The following is a 16,972-nucleotide window of genomic DNA, read 5'->3' on the forward strand; positions in this document are numbered from 1 at the left end:
ACCATTGAATGAGTAGGTGTGTCCAAATGCTTGGCTCGTACGGTAAATTGATGGTAAATAATGAATTGTTTCATTTTGAAGTCACTTTTATTGTGAATATATTTTTTACACACTTCTACATTAATGTGGATGCTACAATGATTACGGATAATCCTGAATGAATCTTGAATAATGATGAATGAGAACGTTACAGACGCACAAATATCATACCTCCAAGACATGCTAACCTCTCACCCTTACAATAACAAGGGACGTTAGCATAGCCCCAAGACGTGCTAACCTCTCACCATTACAATAACAGGGGACGTTAGCATACCCCCAAGACATGCTAACCTCTCACCATTACAATAACAGGGGAGGTTAGCATTTTATATCATAACCCCTTGACATGCTAACCTCTCACCATTACAATAACAGGGGAGGTTAGCATTTTATAGCATACCCCCAAGACATGCTAACCTCTCATCATTACAATAGCAGGGGAGATTAGCATTTTATATCATACCCTAAGACCATGCTAACCTCTCACCATTACAATAACAGGGCAGGTTAGCATTGTATATCATACCCCAAGACATGCTAACCTCTCATTACAATAACATGGGAGGTTAGCATTTTATATCATACCCTAAGACATGCTAACCTCTCACCAGTACAAGACAGGGGAGGTTAGCATTTTATATCATACCCCCAAGACATGCTAACCTCTCACCAGTACAATAACAGGGGAGGTTAGCATTGTATATCATACCCCAAGACATGCTAACCTCTCATTACAATAACATGGGAGATTAGCATTTTATATCATACCCCCAAGACATGCTAACTTCCCATTACAATCACAGGAGAGGTTAGCATTTTATATCATACCCCCAAGACATGCTAACTTCCCATTACAATCACAGGAGAGGTTAGCATTTTATATCATACCCCCAAGACATGCTAACTTCCCATTACAAATCACAGGAGAGGTTAGCATTTTTTGGGAGGGAATGATATTTATGCATCTGTAACTTTCTCACTCATCATTATTCACAATTCATTCAGGATTATCCATTATCCTGTCCAGCCATTGCGTGAAATGAATATGGGACCAAATATTTTGCTTTTTATTACTTTAATACACATAAGTGAATTTGTCCCAATGATTTTGGTCTCTTAAAATGGGGGGGGGACTATGTACAAAAACTGCTGTACTTTATAAATGCTTCACCCAATATGGATGAGAATACCTTCAATTTTATGCTGACAGTCTGCACTTTTACCTCATAGTCATTGAGTTTTGACTTTTTATTTTTATTTTTTACAGGGACAGTGCACATTAATCAACGTTTCAGTAAAAGTGCCGGTTTTAGCCAGCCGGGCTAATTTTCAACCGCAGTCCCTGGGCAGGTTATTAAAAACAATTACAAAATAGACAATCGTTGAGCAGTGAGCACACGCAGAGCAACATAGGACAAGCAAGACGTAGCATACAGACAGAGCAACATAGAACAAGCAAGACGTAGCATACAGACAGAGCAACATAGAACAAGCAAGACGTAGCATACAGACAGAGAAACATAGAACAAGCAAGACGTAGCATACAGACAGAGCAACATAGAACAAGCAAGACGTAGCATACAGACAGAGAAACATAGAACAAGCAAGACGTAGCATACAGACAGAGAAACATAGAACAAGCAAGACGTAGCATACAGACAGAGAAACATAGAACAAGCAAGACGTAGCATACAGACAGAGAAACATAGAACAAGCAAGACGTAGCATACAGACAGAGCAACATAGAACAAGCAAGACGTAGCATACAGACAGAGAAACATAGAACAAGCAAGACGTAGCATACAGACAGAGAAACATAGAACAAGCAAGACGTAGCATACAGACAGAGAAACATAGAACAAAAAGCAACAAGACAAAATCCATAAAAGCAACACATTTCATTTCATGTCCAAAGTGCTGGAGTACAGAGCCAAGAACAACAACAGATGTGTGACTGTTTGTCTCTTTTTTTTATGTCACGTTAGTCAATTAGGAGACGCTCTTTTCCTTAGCCTTGCTCAAGGGCACATCGAGCGGCTTTTTTCACATAGTCTGCTTGGGGATTCAAAACAGCGACCTTTCAGTTACTGCCCCCCCCCCCCCCCCCTCAAAACAATGTAAATGCTACAAAAACAATCACCCCAAAACATATATACAGTATGTACACTGACTATACAAAACATACCTGCTCTTTCGATGACATGAACTGACCAGGTGAATCCAGGTTAAAGCTATGATCTTTTATTGATGTCAGCTGTTAAATCCACTTCAATCAGTGTAGATAAAGGGGAGGAGACGGGTTAAAGAAGGATTTTTAAGCCTTGAGATATGGATTGTGTATGTGTGACATTCAGAGGATGAATGGGCAAGACAAAATATTTAATTGCCTTTGAACGAGGGTATGGTAGAAGGTTCCAGGTGTACCGGTTTGAGTGTGTCAAGAACTGCTATACTGCTGAGTTTTTCACATTCAACAGTTTCCCGTGTGTATCAAGAATGGTCCACCACCCTTAGGACATCCAGCCAACTTGACACAACTGTGGGAAGCATTGGAGTCAACATGGGCCAGCATGCTTTGGACACCTTGTAGAGTCCATGCCCCAACGAATTGAGGCTGTTCTGAGGGGAATAGGAGATGCAACTCAATATTAGGAAGAGGTTCCTAATGTTTTATACACTCAGTGCAGTGCCTTGCGAAAGTATTCCATTTAAATTACAGTATATATATATATACACAACTCCTTCAAGACTGTTGGAAAAGCATTCCTCATGAAGCTGGTTGAGAGAATACCAAATAGGACTATCTTCTGTATACCACCCCTACAACACAACTGATTGGCTCAAAAGCATTAAGAAGGAAAGACATTCCACAAATGAACTTTTAACAAGGCACACCTGTTGATTGAAATGCATTCCAGGTGACTACCTCATGAAGCTGGTTGGGAGAATGCCAAGAGTGTGCAAAGCTGTCATCAAGGCAACCGCTCAGGAAGGAAACGCGTTCTGTCTCCTAGAGATAAACGTACTTTGGTGCGAAAAGTGCAAATCAATCCCAGAATAACAGCAAAGGACCTTGTGAAGATGCTGGAGGAAACAGGTACAAAAGTATCTATATCCACAGTAAAAATGACTCCTATATCGACATAACCTGAAAGGCCGCTCAGCAAGGAAGAAGCCATTTCTCCAAAACCGCCACAAAAAAAGCCAGACTACGGTTTGCAACTCCACATCTGGACAAAGATTGTACTTTTTGAAGAAATGTCCTCTGGTCTGATGAAACAAAAATAGAACTGTTTGGCCATAATGACAATATTTATGTTTGGAGGAAAAAGGGGGATGCTTGCAAGCCGAAGAACACCATCCCAACCATGAAGCACGGGGGTAGCAGCAACATGTGGGGGTGCTTTGCTGCAGGAGGGACTGGTGCACTTCACAAAATAGATGGCATCATGAGGTAGGAAAATTATGTGGATATATTGAAGCAACATCTCAAGACATCAGTCAGGAAGTTAAAGCTTGGTCGCAAATGGGTCTTCCAAATGGACAATGACCCCAAGCACACTTTCAAAGTTGTGTCATAATGGCTTAAGGAAAACAAAGTCAAGGTATTGGAGTGGCCATCACAAATCCCTGACCTAAATCTTATAGAACATGTGTGGGCAGAACTGAAAAAGCGTGTGTGAGCAAGGAGGCCTACAAACCTGACTCACTTACACCAGCTCTGTCAGGAGGAATGGGCCAAAATTCACCCAACTTATTGTGGGAAGCTTGTGGAAGGCTACCTGAAACGTTTGACCCAATGTGATGAAAGAAAAAAAAGCTGAAATAAATCACTCTTTCTACTATTATTACTATTATTATATATATCATTATATATGACATTTCACATTCTTAAAATGAAGTGGTGATCCTAACTGACCCAAGACAGAATATTTACTAGGATTAAATGTCAGGAATTGTGAAAAACTGATTTTAAATGTATTTGGCTAAGGTGTATGTAAACTTCCGACTTCAACTGTACATAGAGCAGCGCTCTAAGGTTCAGTGCAGGGTACTGGGCGGAGGCCAGCTAGTAGGTACTATCTCCGCCGGGAAGCGGGGTGAACAAGCCATTGCTCAGGTCCTTGATGAAATTTTGGGGCTTCTTGTGACACCTGGTGCCTTAGATGTCCTGGAGGGCAGGCGGTGTGCCCCCGGTGATGCATCGTGTTGACCACACCACCATCTGGAGAGCCCTGCGGTTGCAGATGGTGCAGTTGCCGTACCAGGCGGTGATACAGCCCGACAGGATGCTCTCAATGGTGCGTCTGCAGAAGTTAGTGAGGGTGTTAGGGGCCAGGCCCGAATTTCTTCAGCCTCCTGAGGTTGAAGAGGTGCTGTTGCGCCTTCTTCACCACACTGTCTGTGTGGATGGACTATTCCAGGTTGTCATTGATGTACTCACTGAGAAGCTTGAAGCTTTTCTAGCTTTTCTATGATCAGCTCCTTCATTTTGTTGACATTTTTTAACCTTTATTTAACTAGGCAAGTCAGTCTTATTTTCAATGACGGCCTAGGAACAGTGGGTTAACTGCCTGTTCAGGGGCAGAACGACAGATTTGTACATTGTCAGCTCGGGTATTCGAACTTGCAACCTTTCGGTTACTAGTCCAACGCTCTAACCACTAGGCTACACTGAGAGAGAGAGGTTATTTTCCTGGCACCACTTCGCCAGGGCCCTCACCTCCTCCCTGTCGGCTGTCTCATCGTTGTTGGTAATCAGGCCTGCGATTTCAGTTTTGCGTAAATGCTGCCACCTATCCAGAAGGTTGACTCGGGGCGGCAGGGTAGCCTAGTGGTTAGAGCGTTGGACTAGTAACCGGAAGGTTGTGAGTTCAAACCCCCGAGCTGACAAGGTACAAATCTGCCGTTCTGCCCCTGAACAGGCAGTTAACCCACTGTTCCCAGGCCGTCATTGAAAATAAGAATTTGTTCTTAACTGACTTGCCTGGTTAAATAAAGGTAAAATAAAAAAATAAAATAAAAAGGTTTTAGGTAGAATAATCCTCACACTGGGAACAACATCCTCTATACCACTTCCTGATGAACTCTGTCACCGAGTCAGTGTATACGTCAATGTTATTCTCAGAGGCAACCCGGAACATATCCCAGTCCGCTTGATCAAGACAATCTTGAAGCATAGATTCTGATTGGTCAGAACAACATTGAACAGACCTTACCACGGGAACTTCCTGTTTAAGTTTCTGCCTATAGGAAAGGAGGAGCAGAATGTGGAGAAGTGATCTGATTGGCCAAAAGGAGGTCAGGAGAGGGCTCCTTAGCCGTCCCGGAAGGGGGAGTAGCAATGGTCAAGAGTTTCTTGATGAACAAGTAGTGCAAGCGATGTGTTGTTAAGACTTTAAGATTTTCCTCAGATTTGCTTTATTGGTCCCAAGCTACAATAAATGCGGCCTCAGGATATGCGGCTTTCCAGTTTGCACAAAGTCCAATGTAGTTCCTTGAGAGCCGTCACAGTGTCAACTTGAGGGGGAATAAACACGGCCGTGACAAGAGAATTCTCTCGGGAGAGACAAAAGAAAAGTCTGCATTTTATATTGAGGTATTCCAGATTGGGAGAATTGTTCCTGTACGTTAACACACCATGATAGTTAATCATGAAACATACACCTCCGTCTTTCTTCTTCCCAGAGAGTTCTATCTTTCTTCCTGTCCGCATGATGTATGGAGAACCCCGCTTGCTGTATGGACTGGGACAGTATATCCGGAGAGAGCTATGATTCCGTGAAACAGAGTATGTTACAGTCCCTGATGTCTCCCTGGAAGGAGATCCTCGCCCTGAGCTCGTCTACTTTATTGTCCATAGACTGAACATTAGCAAGTAATGCGTATGCGTTGAACAGTATGAACGCCCCCTGAGTCGGACTAAAAGCTCACTCCGTATTCCTCTTCTTCGTAGGCGGTGTCTTGGAGCAGCCCCTGAGATGAGTGAAAATGCCTCTGGGGGTAGGAACAAAGAATCCACTTCAGGAAAGTCACATTTCTGGTCGTTACGCTGGTGACCGCCAATCTAATAACCGTTGTTTTCGGCTATGGGTAATAATGCAAGAAAACGTTCTGTACAATATAAATATAAATATATATAAATATAAATACTTCTAATGTAAGAAATAACACAACAAAAATACTGCAAAGTCGGTTAGGAGCTGCGGACAGGCTGACCTTGTCTGCAGCGTCTTGAAGTTAACTCCGCAGCGACAGCAATGCCGCAATGTCACAGCGTACATCAAAGTGGCGTGAGTGTGGAAATGGCTGGGACCACTCCTTGGAGACAAAGCACAACAGTGTTCTGCAGCGTATCAGCCCTGCCTTTGATGTTTAGTGTGTTCCAAATGGCACCCTATTCCCTGTACTGTACACTAGAGCCTTAGGGGCTCTGGTCAACAGAAGTGCACTATATAGGGAATAGGGTCCCGTTTGGAACACAGAGGTTGTGGGTTTTTATTCCTGTCCTTTGAGAGCAGAATTTGATCTGCATTCTGCATGGCCTCCATTAGGACATCACAGGTTCATTAGGGGAGATCTAAACGCTTCCATATATCCTGCATCCTCCCCACAGGGGTTGAAATCCTGCCAATACATGCAAGGTTTGTTTCTTTCTACTCCACTCCCTAATCCTTTATTTCTTTATTTTCCTCTCCTTTCTACTCTGTTCTGAACTCATTGTACCTCACCGATCTGAGCTTCTTTCTCTCTCTCTCTCTCTCTCTCTCTCTTTCCCCCTCCCAGCCCTTCTCAGCAGACCAGCCAATAGAAGAACTAGGTCCGGTAGAGGAGGATGTGAGGGGGAGACAGGCTGTGGCGTGGCAGCCCAGTAAAGAGGACTACTACCGTCGCCTTAGCGACCCCGGCCGGGACTACTTCCACAATAACAACAAAACAAATATGGAGAGCTTAAAGGTGATTGGCTGACATACTGACAGTATGATACCGAGCTGATGGTTGGCATCTGAGTCTGGTTCCTCTCTAGATTGGCTTCCCATCTGAGTCTGGATGCTCTCTAGATGGGCTTCCCATCTGAGTCTGGATCCTCTCTAGATGGGCTTCCCCTCTGAGTCTGGTTCCTCTCTAGGCTTCGTCCTCCCACTTCACAAGGTGGTGAAGGTGCACGGTGATGAGCTTGATGCTCCTTTCCAATAAATATCGAGGGTCTTATTCTGGTGACATTATGATCGATGCTTGGCTGCCATTTGACAAATAAAAATAATATTCTCTTATCCATAATAATCTCATAATGTAGCTAGCCTACCCGTACTGTGTCTGCCAGTTGTTGGCTAGAGCGCACGTACCAAGACCAGAGTGAGCACATTTGCTATATAACAAAACTATCAGAGTTGAAAATGCGATGGAAACCAATTTCCTTGTATTTTTCATTCAGTACATGGGACTTTAACCGCAAACATTATCTTTATGTGCACTACGTCATCACACAGACTTTTATCTGCAAAAAATCTGTTTGATGGAAACACATTTCTGGTGGGAAAATGTGCATATTATTTTATGCAAATTTGATGGAAACCTAGCTTCTTACATAGCTACTAAACTAGCTTCTAACATAGGTTCTAGCCTAGCTTCTAACCTAGCTTCTAACATAGCTTCTAACCTATCTACTAACCTAGCTTCTAACCTAGCTTCTAACCTAGCTTCTAACCTATCTACTAACCTAGCTTCTAACGTATCTACTAACCTAGCTACTAACATATCTACTAACCTAGCTTCTAACATACCTACAAACCTAGCTCTTCTAACCTAGCTTCTAAAATAGCTTATAACCTAGCTACTAACCTAGCTTCTAACATAGCTACTAATCTAGCTTCTAACATAGCTTCTAACCTAGCTACTAACCTAGCTTCTAACCTAGCTACTAACCTAGCTCTTCTAACCTAGCTACTATCCTAGCTTCTAACATAGCTTCTAACCTAGCTTCTAACCTAGCTTCGAAACCTAGCTACTAACTTATCTTCTAACCTACCTACTAACCAAATAAAATGTATTTAAATAGCCCTTCTTACATCAGCTGATATCTCAAAGTGCTGTACAGAAACTCAGCCTAAAACTGAGAGAGAGAGAGAGAGAGAAACTTAAATTCACACAGGACACCGGATAAGACAGGATAAATACTCCAGATACAACAGACTAACCCTAGCTCCCCAACACATAAACTACTGCAGCATAAATACTGGAGGCTGAGACAGGAGGGTTCAGGAGACACTGTTGCCCCATCTGATGATAACCCCGGACAGGGCCAAACAGGCAGGATATAACCCCACCCACTTTGCCAAAGCACAGCCCCCACACCACTAGAGGGATATCTTCAACCACCAACCTACCACCCTAAGACAAGGCCGAGTATAGCCCACAAAGATCTCCGCCATGACAGCAAGGGTGGTTCTTTGCTCCAGTGCCTTTCCATTCACCTTTACACTCCTGGGCCAGACTACACTCAATCATATGACCCACTGAAGAGATGAGTCTTCAGTAAAGACTAAAAAGGTTGAGACCGAGTTTGCGTCTCTCACATGGGTAGGCAGACCATTCCATATAAATGGAGCTCTATAGGAGAAAGCCCTGCCTCCAGCTGTTTGCTTAGAAATTCTAGGGACAATTAGGAGGCCTGCGTCTTGTGACCATAGCGTACATGTAGGTATGTACGGCAGGACCAAATCGGACAGATAGGTAGGAGCAAGCCCATGTAATGCTTTGTAGGTTAGCAGTAAAGCCATTGCCTTAACAGGAAACCAGTGTAGGGAGGCTAGCACTGGAGTAATATGATCAAATTTTGGGGTTCTAGTCAGGATTCTAGCAGCCGAATTTAGCACTAACTGAAGTCTATTTAGTGCTTTATCCGGGTAGCCGGAAAGTAGAGCATTGCAGTAGTCTAACCTAGAAGTGACAAAGGCATGGATTTATTTTTCTGCATCATTTTTGGACAGAAAATGTATGATTTTTATAATGTTAAGTAGATGGAAAAAAGCTGTCCTTTAATATGTTCGTCAAAAGAGAGATCAGGGTCCAGAGTAACGCCGAGGTCCTTCATCAGTTTTATTTGAGACGACTGTACAACCATCGAGATTAATTGTCAGATTCAACAGAAAATCTCTGTTTCTTGGGACCTAGAACAAGCATCTCTGTTTTCTCCCACTTTAAAAGTAGAACGTTGGCTGCCATCCACTTCCTTATGTCTGAAACACAGGCTTCCAGCGAGGGCAATTTTGGGGCTTCACCATGTTTCATTGAAATGTTCACGTCCTGACCAACACTAAAACAAGGAAAACACACACGAACGATGGTCAGAACGTGACAATATCCCATGTAGGCCCATATCCTATATCCCAAAGATTCACCATCTTTTTGTTTTCCTGCCTAGCAACCAGAGACAGAGGAGTACCCTCAGGCTCAATACCCTGCTCCTCTGCCTGAACCCACCTCATCCTCCTCTCAACCACAACCATCTGCCATCTCCAGTGTACGACATGTTATAGTGGCATCAACAGGTGAGGGGTTAACACCAGTTTGTGATGATACCAGTATCCCAATATTTTTTTGACATGGTAAAAAAATGAAAACACAAAGCAGACCAAATACTTTGGTCTTTTGAAAACAAACAAAAAAATATTGTGTGCTATAGCTCGAGAAATAAATACATGTGATTCAGGATGACAACATAATATGTTTGTTTCCAACATTAGGGTTGTTTTCCTACAGAAGGAAAATCTGCTTCGTGTTTTGTTTCCTTGACACGATGCTAACGACTATCACAATACTGGCATCGTCCCGACCAGTTTAGTGTCATACCAGTATTGCGCTCTATTTCTACTTCATTTATTTATTTAACAATTGTTTTAACCAAGCAAGTCACTACTTGTAATAGTTGGTTTGGGAATTGATTTCACCATTGGTTCAGTTCAATCATTGAATTTATTTGCAATCCACGACGTTTGGAATTGATTTCACCATTGGTTCAGTTCAATCATTGGTCAATCCATGACGTTTGGGAATTGATTTCACCATTGGTTCAGTTCAATCATTGGTCAATCCATGACGTTTGGAATTGATGTTTTGTGTCTGTTGCCATGTGTTAACACGAGTAGGACACTGCTCTCGTTTAAAAACACACGCTAACAAACACATCTGTCACTGTTTTATTTCAGTTGTGAAAAATTTAACTCAAAGCAGCGAGGAGGTGAAAACTGAAAACCATCTGACCGAGGTTTCAGACGAAAACCTCCTGGCTGGTAAAATCAACGGCGACAAAGGGCTCCTGACAGAAATGAAACCATCAGAGCTAGTATCAACACGAACAGTAAGCATCCCTTTGATAAGTCTCTTCCTGTTTTTTAGGATGATATACCAGGCTGTTATACTTATAAATAGTTGGTCTTCTTTGTCTTCTACAGAATAAGGTAGTAGAGGAAGTGGAAGAGATGACTGTTGATCTCACCAAAGTTCAGCTGGGTGGAAACAAGATCCTTTGTGAATTGAAATCCTCACCAACTGCAGTAGTTAGTTCTTCCTCCGATATACAGTGCCTTGCGAAAGTATTCGGCCCCCTTGAACTTTGCGACCTTTTGCCACATTTCAGGCTTCAAACATAAAGATATAAAACTGTATTTTTTTTTTGTGAAGAATCAACAACAAGTGGGACACAATCATGAAGTGGAACGACATTTATTGGATATTTCAAACTCTTTTAACAAATCAAAAACTGAAAAATTGGGCGTGCAAAATTATTCGCAAAGTTCAAGGGGGCCCGAATACTTTCGCAAGGCACTGTATATCTGAGGAAGAACTAACTACTGCAGTTAAAGGCACTGTGTATATATTTTTATTTACAGATTTTGAACCGACCGCTTTTGTTTTGTTGTTCTTGAACTAATACAGAAACATGATGATGATGATGATGATGATGATGATGATGATGATGATGATGATGCTGATGATGATGATGATGATGATGATGATGATGATGATGATGATGATGATGATGATGATGATGCCATTTCATTGTATTTCCTCTTTCCTCTTCCTCAGATATTTGTGTTTTTTGTATTAACACTCCTTATAATTATAATTAATTATTAATCTGTTATAATTATCGTGTCCGTATTAGGACATCCTGATAATGAAACTGCTGTGTTTGCGGTTGTCCTAATATGGACACCGTATGTGAAGGATGAATGATATAGCTTTGTCTTCAACAGAGTAAGATGGTGTCGTTTTCCACAGAAGAGGTCAAACCTTCTGAACAGTCTTCTGTCGATCCGACCCAAAATGTCCTTGGGCTCGGTGGGAAAAAACTCCTCTGTGAAATCAAGTCTCCAGAACCTTCAACAAATGCTGTAATTACTCTTCACTCTCTGATATCTTGTTTCTGTTCTCGGACTAATTGGTCTATTTGACCAAGTTTTTTTTAACTGATGTGCGGTATTGTCTTCAACAGAGTAAAATGGTGGTGAGACATACATTTTCGGCAGACGGAATCAGTCAGAACAAACCTTCTGAAGAAGTGATTACTGTTGATGTGACCAATAACGTTACACTTGTTGACAAAAAGCCCCTCACTGAAATGAAGTCTTCAGCTGACGCAGCACACGCAGTAAACACTGACATCAGATTTCCTCTTCTGTTGTTTCAATTTATGTTCTTAGACTTGTACCGCCAAGCTGTCATAACGCAATGAATGTTAACTTTCTTTGTCTTAAACAGGGTAAGATACTGGTAAAGGCTGAGGTAAAAACTGTTGATCTGGCGAAGGCTTCTGACAAGAATCTCCTGGCTGGCAAAAACCTGCTCGGTGACAAAAAGTTCCTCGACAACATGAAATCCATCACATCTCTGAAACAGACAGAAATATCCACAGTAGCTGTAGCACAAGCAGTAAGCATCACATCACTTCTCTTTTTAAAAATATTTTCTCTACTTGGGCTAATACTTACTTAGTCCTCTTTGTTTGGTGTGTGACATAAGGCAACAAATCTTCTGCCACTGGAGTCTGTCTTTGGCCACAGTTTCTGCCCTGTCCCAAGAGAGACCCATCTTGTCCACTGGAGTCTGTCTTTGGCCAGTTTCTGCCCTGTCCCAAGAGAGACCCATCTTGTCCACTGGAGTCTGTCTTTGGCCACAGTTTCTGCCATGTCCCACGAGAGACCCATCTTGTCCACTGGAGTCTGTCTTTGGCCACAATTTCTGCCCTGTCCCACTAGAGACCCATCTTGTCCACTGGAGTCTGTCTTTGGCCACAGTTTCTGCCCTGTCCCACGAAAGACCCATCTTGTCCACTGGACAAATAGACCCATCTCGTCCACTGGACAAGTGGACCCATCTTGTCCACTGGAATCAGTCTTTGGCCACAGTTTCTGCCCTGTCCCAAGAGAGACCCATCTTGTCCACTGGAGTCTGTCTTTGGCCAGTTTCTGCCCTGTCCCAAGAGAGACCCATCTTGTCCACTGGAGTCTGTCTTTGGCCAGTTTCTGCCCTGTCCCACTAGAGACCCATCTTGTCCACTGGAGTCTGTCTTTGGCCACAGTTTCTGCCCTGTCCTACGAGAGACCCATCTTGTCCACTGGACAAATAGACCCATCTCGTCCACTGGACAAGTGGACCAGTCTTTGGACACAGTTTCTGCCCTGTCCCACGAGAGACCCATCTTGTCCACTGGAGTCTGTCTTTGGCCACAGTTTCTGCCATGTCCCAAGAGAGACCCATCTCGTCCACTGGAGTCTGTCTTTGGCCAGTTTCTGCCCTGTCCCACGAGAGACCCATCTTGTCCACTGGAGTCTGTCTTTGGCCAGTTTCTGCCATGTCCCACGAGAGACCCATCTTGTCCACTGGAGTCTGTCTTTGGCCAGTTTCTGCCATGTCCCACGAGAGACCCATCTTGTCCACTGGAGTCTGTCTTTGGCCACAGTTTCTGCCCTGTCCCAAGAGAGACCCATCTTGTCCACTGGAGTCTGTCTTTGGCCACAGTTTCTGCCCTGTCCCACGAGAGACCCATCTTGTCCACCAGAGTCTGTCTTTGGCCACAGTTTCTGCCCTGTCCCACGAGAGACCCATCTTGTCCACTGGACAAATAGACCCATCTCGTCCACTGGACAAGGGGACCCAGTCTTTGGCCACAGTTTCTGCCCTGTCCCACGAGAGACCATCTTGTCCACTGGAGTCTGTCTTTGGCCAGTTTCTGCCCTGTCCCAAGAGAGACCCATCTTGTCCACTGGAGTCTGTCTTTGGCCAGTTTCTGCCCTGTCCCAAGAGAGACCCATCTCGTCCACTGGACAAATGGACCCAGTCTTTGGCCAGTTTCTGCCCTGTCCCAAGAGAGACCCATCTCGTCCACTGGAGTCTGTCTTTGGCCACAGTTTCTGCCCTGTCCCACGAGAGACCCATCTTGTCCACTGGAGTCTGTCTTTGGCCACAGTTTCTGCCCTGTCCCACGAGAGACCCATCTCGTCCACTGGACAAGTGGACCCATCTTGTCCACTGGAGTCTGTCTTTGGCCACAGTTTCTGCCCTGTCCCATGAGAGACCCATCTCGTCCACTGGACAAGTGGACCCATCTTGTCCACTGGAGTCTGTCTTTGGCCAGTTTCTGACCTGTCCCAAGAGAGACCCATCTTGTCCACTGGAGTCTGTTTTTGGCCACAGTTTCTGCCCTGTCCCACTAGAGACCCATCTTGTCCACTGGAGTCTGTCTTTGGCCAGTTTCTGCCCTGTCCCAAGAGAGACCCATCTCGTCCACTGGAGTCTGTCTTTGGCCAGTTTCTGCCCTGTCCCAAGAGAGACCCATCTCGTCCACTGGAGTCTGTCTTTGGCCAGTTTCTGCCCTGTCCCAAGAGAGACCCATCTTGTCCACTGGAGTCTGTTTTTGGCCACAGTTTCTGCCCTGTCCCACGAGAGACCCATCTCGTCCACTGGACAAGTGGACCCAGTCTTTGGCCACAGTTTCTGCCCTGTCCCAAGAGAGACCCATCTCGTCCACTGGACAAGTGGACCCAGTCTTTGGCCAGTTTCTGCCCTGTCCCATGAGAGACCCATCTCGTCCAGCTCAGTCTCCATATTGGACTAATACAACAAGCTGTTATACTGATGGTAAATTGGTGTTGATATTGTTTTGTTCGCCAACAGAACAGGATGGTAGTTCTGCCCACGGAAGAGGCCAACCTATCAGACATTGACTATCTGGTTCCCACCCATGACGAGCGGGGTCGGCCAATCGCTGAGTGGAAGAGACAGGTCATGGTGCGTCAGCTACAGGCCAGGCTATTGGACGAGGAGGACCAGAGGAGGAAGGTGAGGCACTCTGATTTCATATTCCAATACGGTCACAGACCTGATTGGATAAATCATGATGCTGTATGGTCACATCAATAGAGCTGGCATGTTATTCGTAGTCATTACACCAATCAGGACATAAAGAGACGGATTCTCAGACCCAGATTAAGTCTACTAATTTCTTGTGTTCCAAAAAACAAACTCATCCCTCATCGTGTGTATGTCAGTGATATGACGTGTACTGTATATTTAAAAACCTCTGTACTGTGTCTCCTCAACCTTTGTAGGAGAATGGGAACAGCACTTCCAAAGCGGTGAACTGGAGGTATTCACAGGCCCACAACGCTATCCTGGGCCCGTTTGGAGAGCTGCTGACCGAGGACGACCTGATTTACCTGGAGAAGCAGATCCAGAACGTGTCCAACCAGAAAAACTGTGAAGGCTATGAGACAGAGCTAGCTCGTCTGGCTGAGGAGCTCAGGACCATCCTGCCAGCTCCCATCGTCAACATCACAGCCAGCACTCAGTTCAGAAACCCCAACCAGGAGTCTCAGGTTTGAGTTTATTTGACAACAACAAAAAATTCAACAGTGTATATACCACAGAGATCCTATTAAATTATATATGTAATTCTATTTTACAAACATGAACAATGTTTCTAAAATCACACAATGAAGTCAATTACTTATTTCCATTGTAATCCCTTAATTAAGGTCCCTCTGCCCGTGTGGTGCAACCGTATCTCAGGCATCGTAAAGAGCATGTCCCTGCTGATGGCCAACCTGGCAGACGGGCCGTATTCTAAGATGCCCAACACAGAGCTATCCACTGTGTTCTCCCAGAGCCCAGACAGACCCACCTCTACCCGAGGGCGCAGGGAGCAGATAGAGTCCGAGATCCAACAGTTTGGGGTTTCTGTCCGGAATCTGAAGTCCAACTTTGAAGGTCATGAACAAGAAACAGAAGAAGAGGTCCACACGATGTCAGCCACACAGGAGGAAGGCCTGGGGTCAGAGGTCAGAGGAACACAGGAACAGCCCGAAGAGATGAACCCAGCCCCCGAAGCTGACCGGAACAGTGACTCAGGCATAGCCTGCGATGACGACATGACCGACGTTAGGGAAACCACCAGTCTACGGAAGGAACGTATCGTGGTGCTGTTCCTGGGCCACTGGAAGAAGTCCGCCTACACGGTGACCCTGAAGACCAGAGAGGCCGAGAGGAGAGCCAGTGTGGAGGAGGTTGGCGGTAAACCTGGGGGGACAGGTGGCAGGGGACCACAGAAGGGATCTCAGATGCCTCTGGGACATTTCTTCAAACAGAGGAGTGTCATCAACAAGATGATTGGTGATTGGAGGAGCATGATCTCCAGCGTTCCGTCTCGCCAAATCCGCCGTCTCCACAGGCAGCAGGCACCATACTCCCCTGAACAGTTCCTCCCCAAGGTCATTCTGCACTTTATACACACACACACACAGACACTTTCTACACACACACACACACTGATTGTGATTCTGAATCTGATTCTAATTCCTCCACAAGGTGGACGGGGCGATGGTGGACTATGACAGTCTGACCCTTGACCTCTTTATGCTGGGGTACTTCCACATCCTGGAACTCGAACTCCCCGCGGACGAGAGGAAGATGAGACACCTGCTGTGCTTTGAGGTGTTTGACCACGTTGGTCGTTTCACCTGGGAGAGCATCCGGGAGTTCCACAAGGCCGTCATGATGGACATCGAGGCCGGGAACCGTGAGTGGAAGGACGGCTTCGAGGACATTAAGGCCAAGTTCTTTGGGAACGTGTCAACGACTCGGTGTGAACTGCCAGAGGTAGAGAAACAACCGTTTCCACCAGAGGTCAGGCCTGTGCCCATAGTCATCCTTCAAACCCCAACACCAGATGAAGGGGCTCTGATTAAACAAGGAACAGACATTTCCAGTTTCAGCAATGATGAGATTTGCAAATACATAGACAGGAGTTTCACTTTCTGGAAAGACAAGGAGGCAGAGATTTTTGATTTTGAGTAGTAGTTGTTTTCACTTTACCTTCTTTTTTAAAAATATTTTTTTTAAATAATTGGTAGTCTTCCGAAGTCAAGTTATAGTTATGTAGTCTGCTGATATCAAGTTATAGTAAGGGATGAGTGTACTGTAAGTGCATTTTATTCTGAGTGTGAATACCTTTGTGTTCTTTGTGAATAGTTGTAACAGCTCTTATTATTTAAAGAGAAAAGTAAGCCTACAGTAAACTTTCCAACCTTAGAAACAGGTCGTCAGATGTATAGTACTATAACAATAAAGAAGCATAAAGGACATGCTAGTGTCACGTGATTTCCTCTGAGAAGAGCCAGAATTGTCTGTACAAACAGTGCCTTGCGAAAGTATTCGGCCCCCTTGAACTTTGCGACCTTTTGCCACATTTCAGGCTTCAAACATAAAGATATAAAACTGTGTTTTTTTGTGAAGAATCAACAACAAGTGGGACACAATCATGAAGTGGAACGACATTTATTGGATATTTCAAACTTTTTTAACAAATCAAAAACTGAAAAATTGGGCATGCAAAATTATTCAGCCCCTTTACTTTCAGTGCAGCAAACTC

At 44.4% G+C, this 16,972-nt stretch overlaps 1 protein-coding gene and 1 long non-coding RNA gene across 2 annotated transcripts in view; one reads left to right on the top strand and one right to left on the bottom strand.

Moving 5' to 3' along the window:
• espnla (espin like a) overlaps positions 1-16,679 on the top strand; it is a 40,259-nt gene extending 23,580 nt beyond the window's left edge. The window contains exons 6-16 of the mRNA XM_090236462.1: positions 6,829-6,999; positions 9,467-9,593; positions 10,251-10,402; positions 10,497-10,601; positions 11,301-11,438; positions 11,540-11,695; positions 11,806-11,976; positions 14,221-14,385; positions 14,655-14,921; positions 15,081-15,812; positions 15,910-16,679. Of these exons, the coding sequence (XP_090092588.1) occupies positions 6,829-6,999; positions 9,467-9,593; positions 10,251-10,402; positions 10,497-10,601; positions 11,301-11,438; positions 11,540-11,695; positions 11,806-11,976; positions 14,221-14,385; positions 14,655-14,921; positions 15,081-15,812; positions 15,910-16,398 (2,673 nt within the window). The 3' untranslated portion in view covers positions 16,399-16,679. The remainder of the gene's footprint in view (positions 1-6,828; positions 7,000-9,466; positions 9,594-10,250; positions 10,403-10,496; positions 10,602-11,300; positions 11,439-11,539; positions 11,696-11,805; positions 11,977-14,220; positions 14,386-14,654; positions 14,922-15,080; positions 15,813-15,909) is intronic.
• The window catches only part of LOC149983633 (uncharacterized), a 452,711-nt gene that overhangs the window by 103,560 nt on the left and 332,179 nt on the right, over positions 1-16,972 (bottom strand). The window lies entirely within an intron of this gene.

The sequence above is a fragment of the Oncorhynchus mykiss genome, chromosome 5 (genome assembly GCF_057628025.1).
Source record: "Oncorhynchus mykiss isolate SJ-2025 chromosome 5, ASM5762802v1, whole genome shotgun sequence".
Lineage (NCBI taxonomy): Eukaryota > Metazoa > Chordata > Actinopteri > Salmoniformes > Salmonidae > Oncorhynchus > Oncorhynchus mykiss.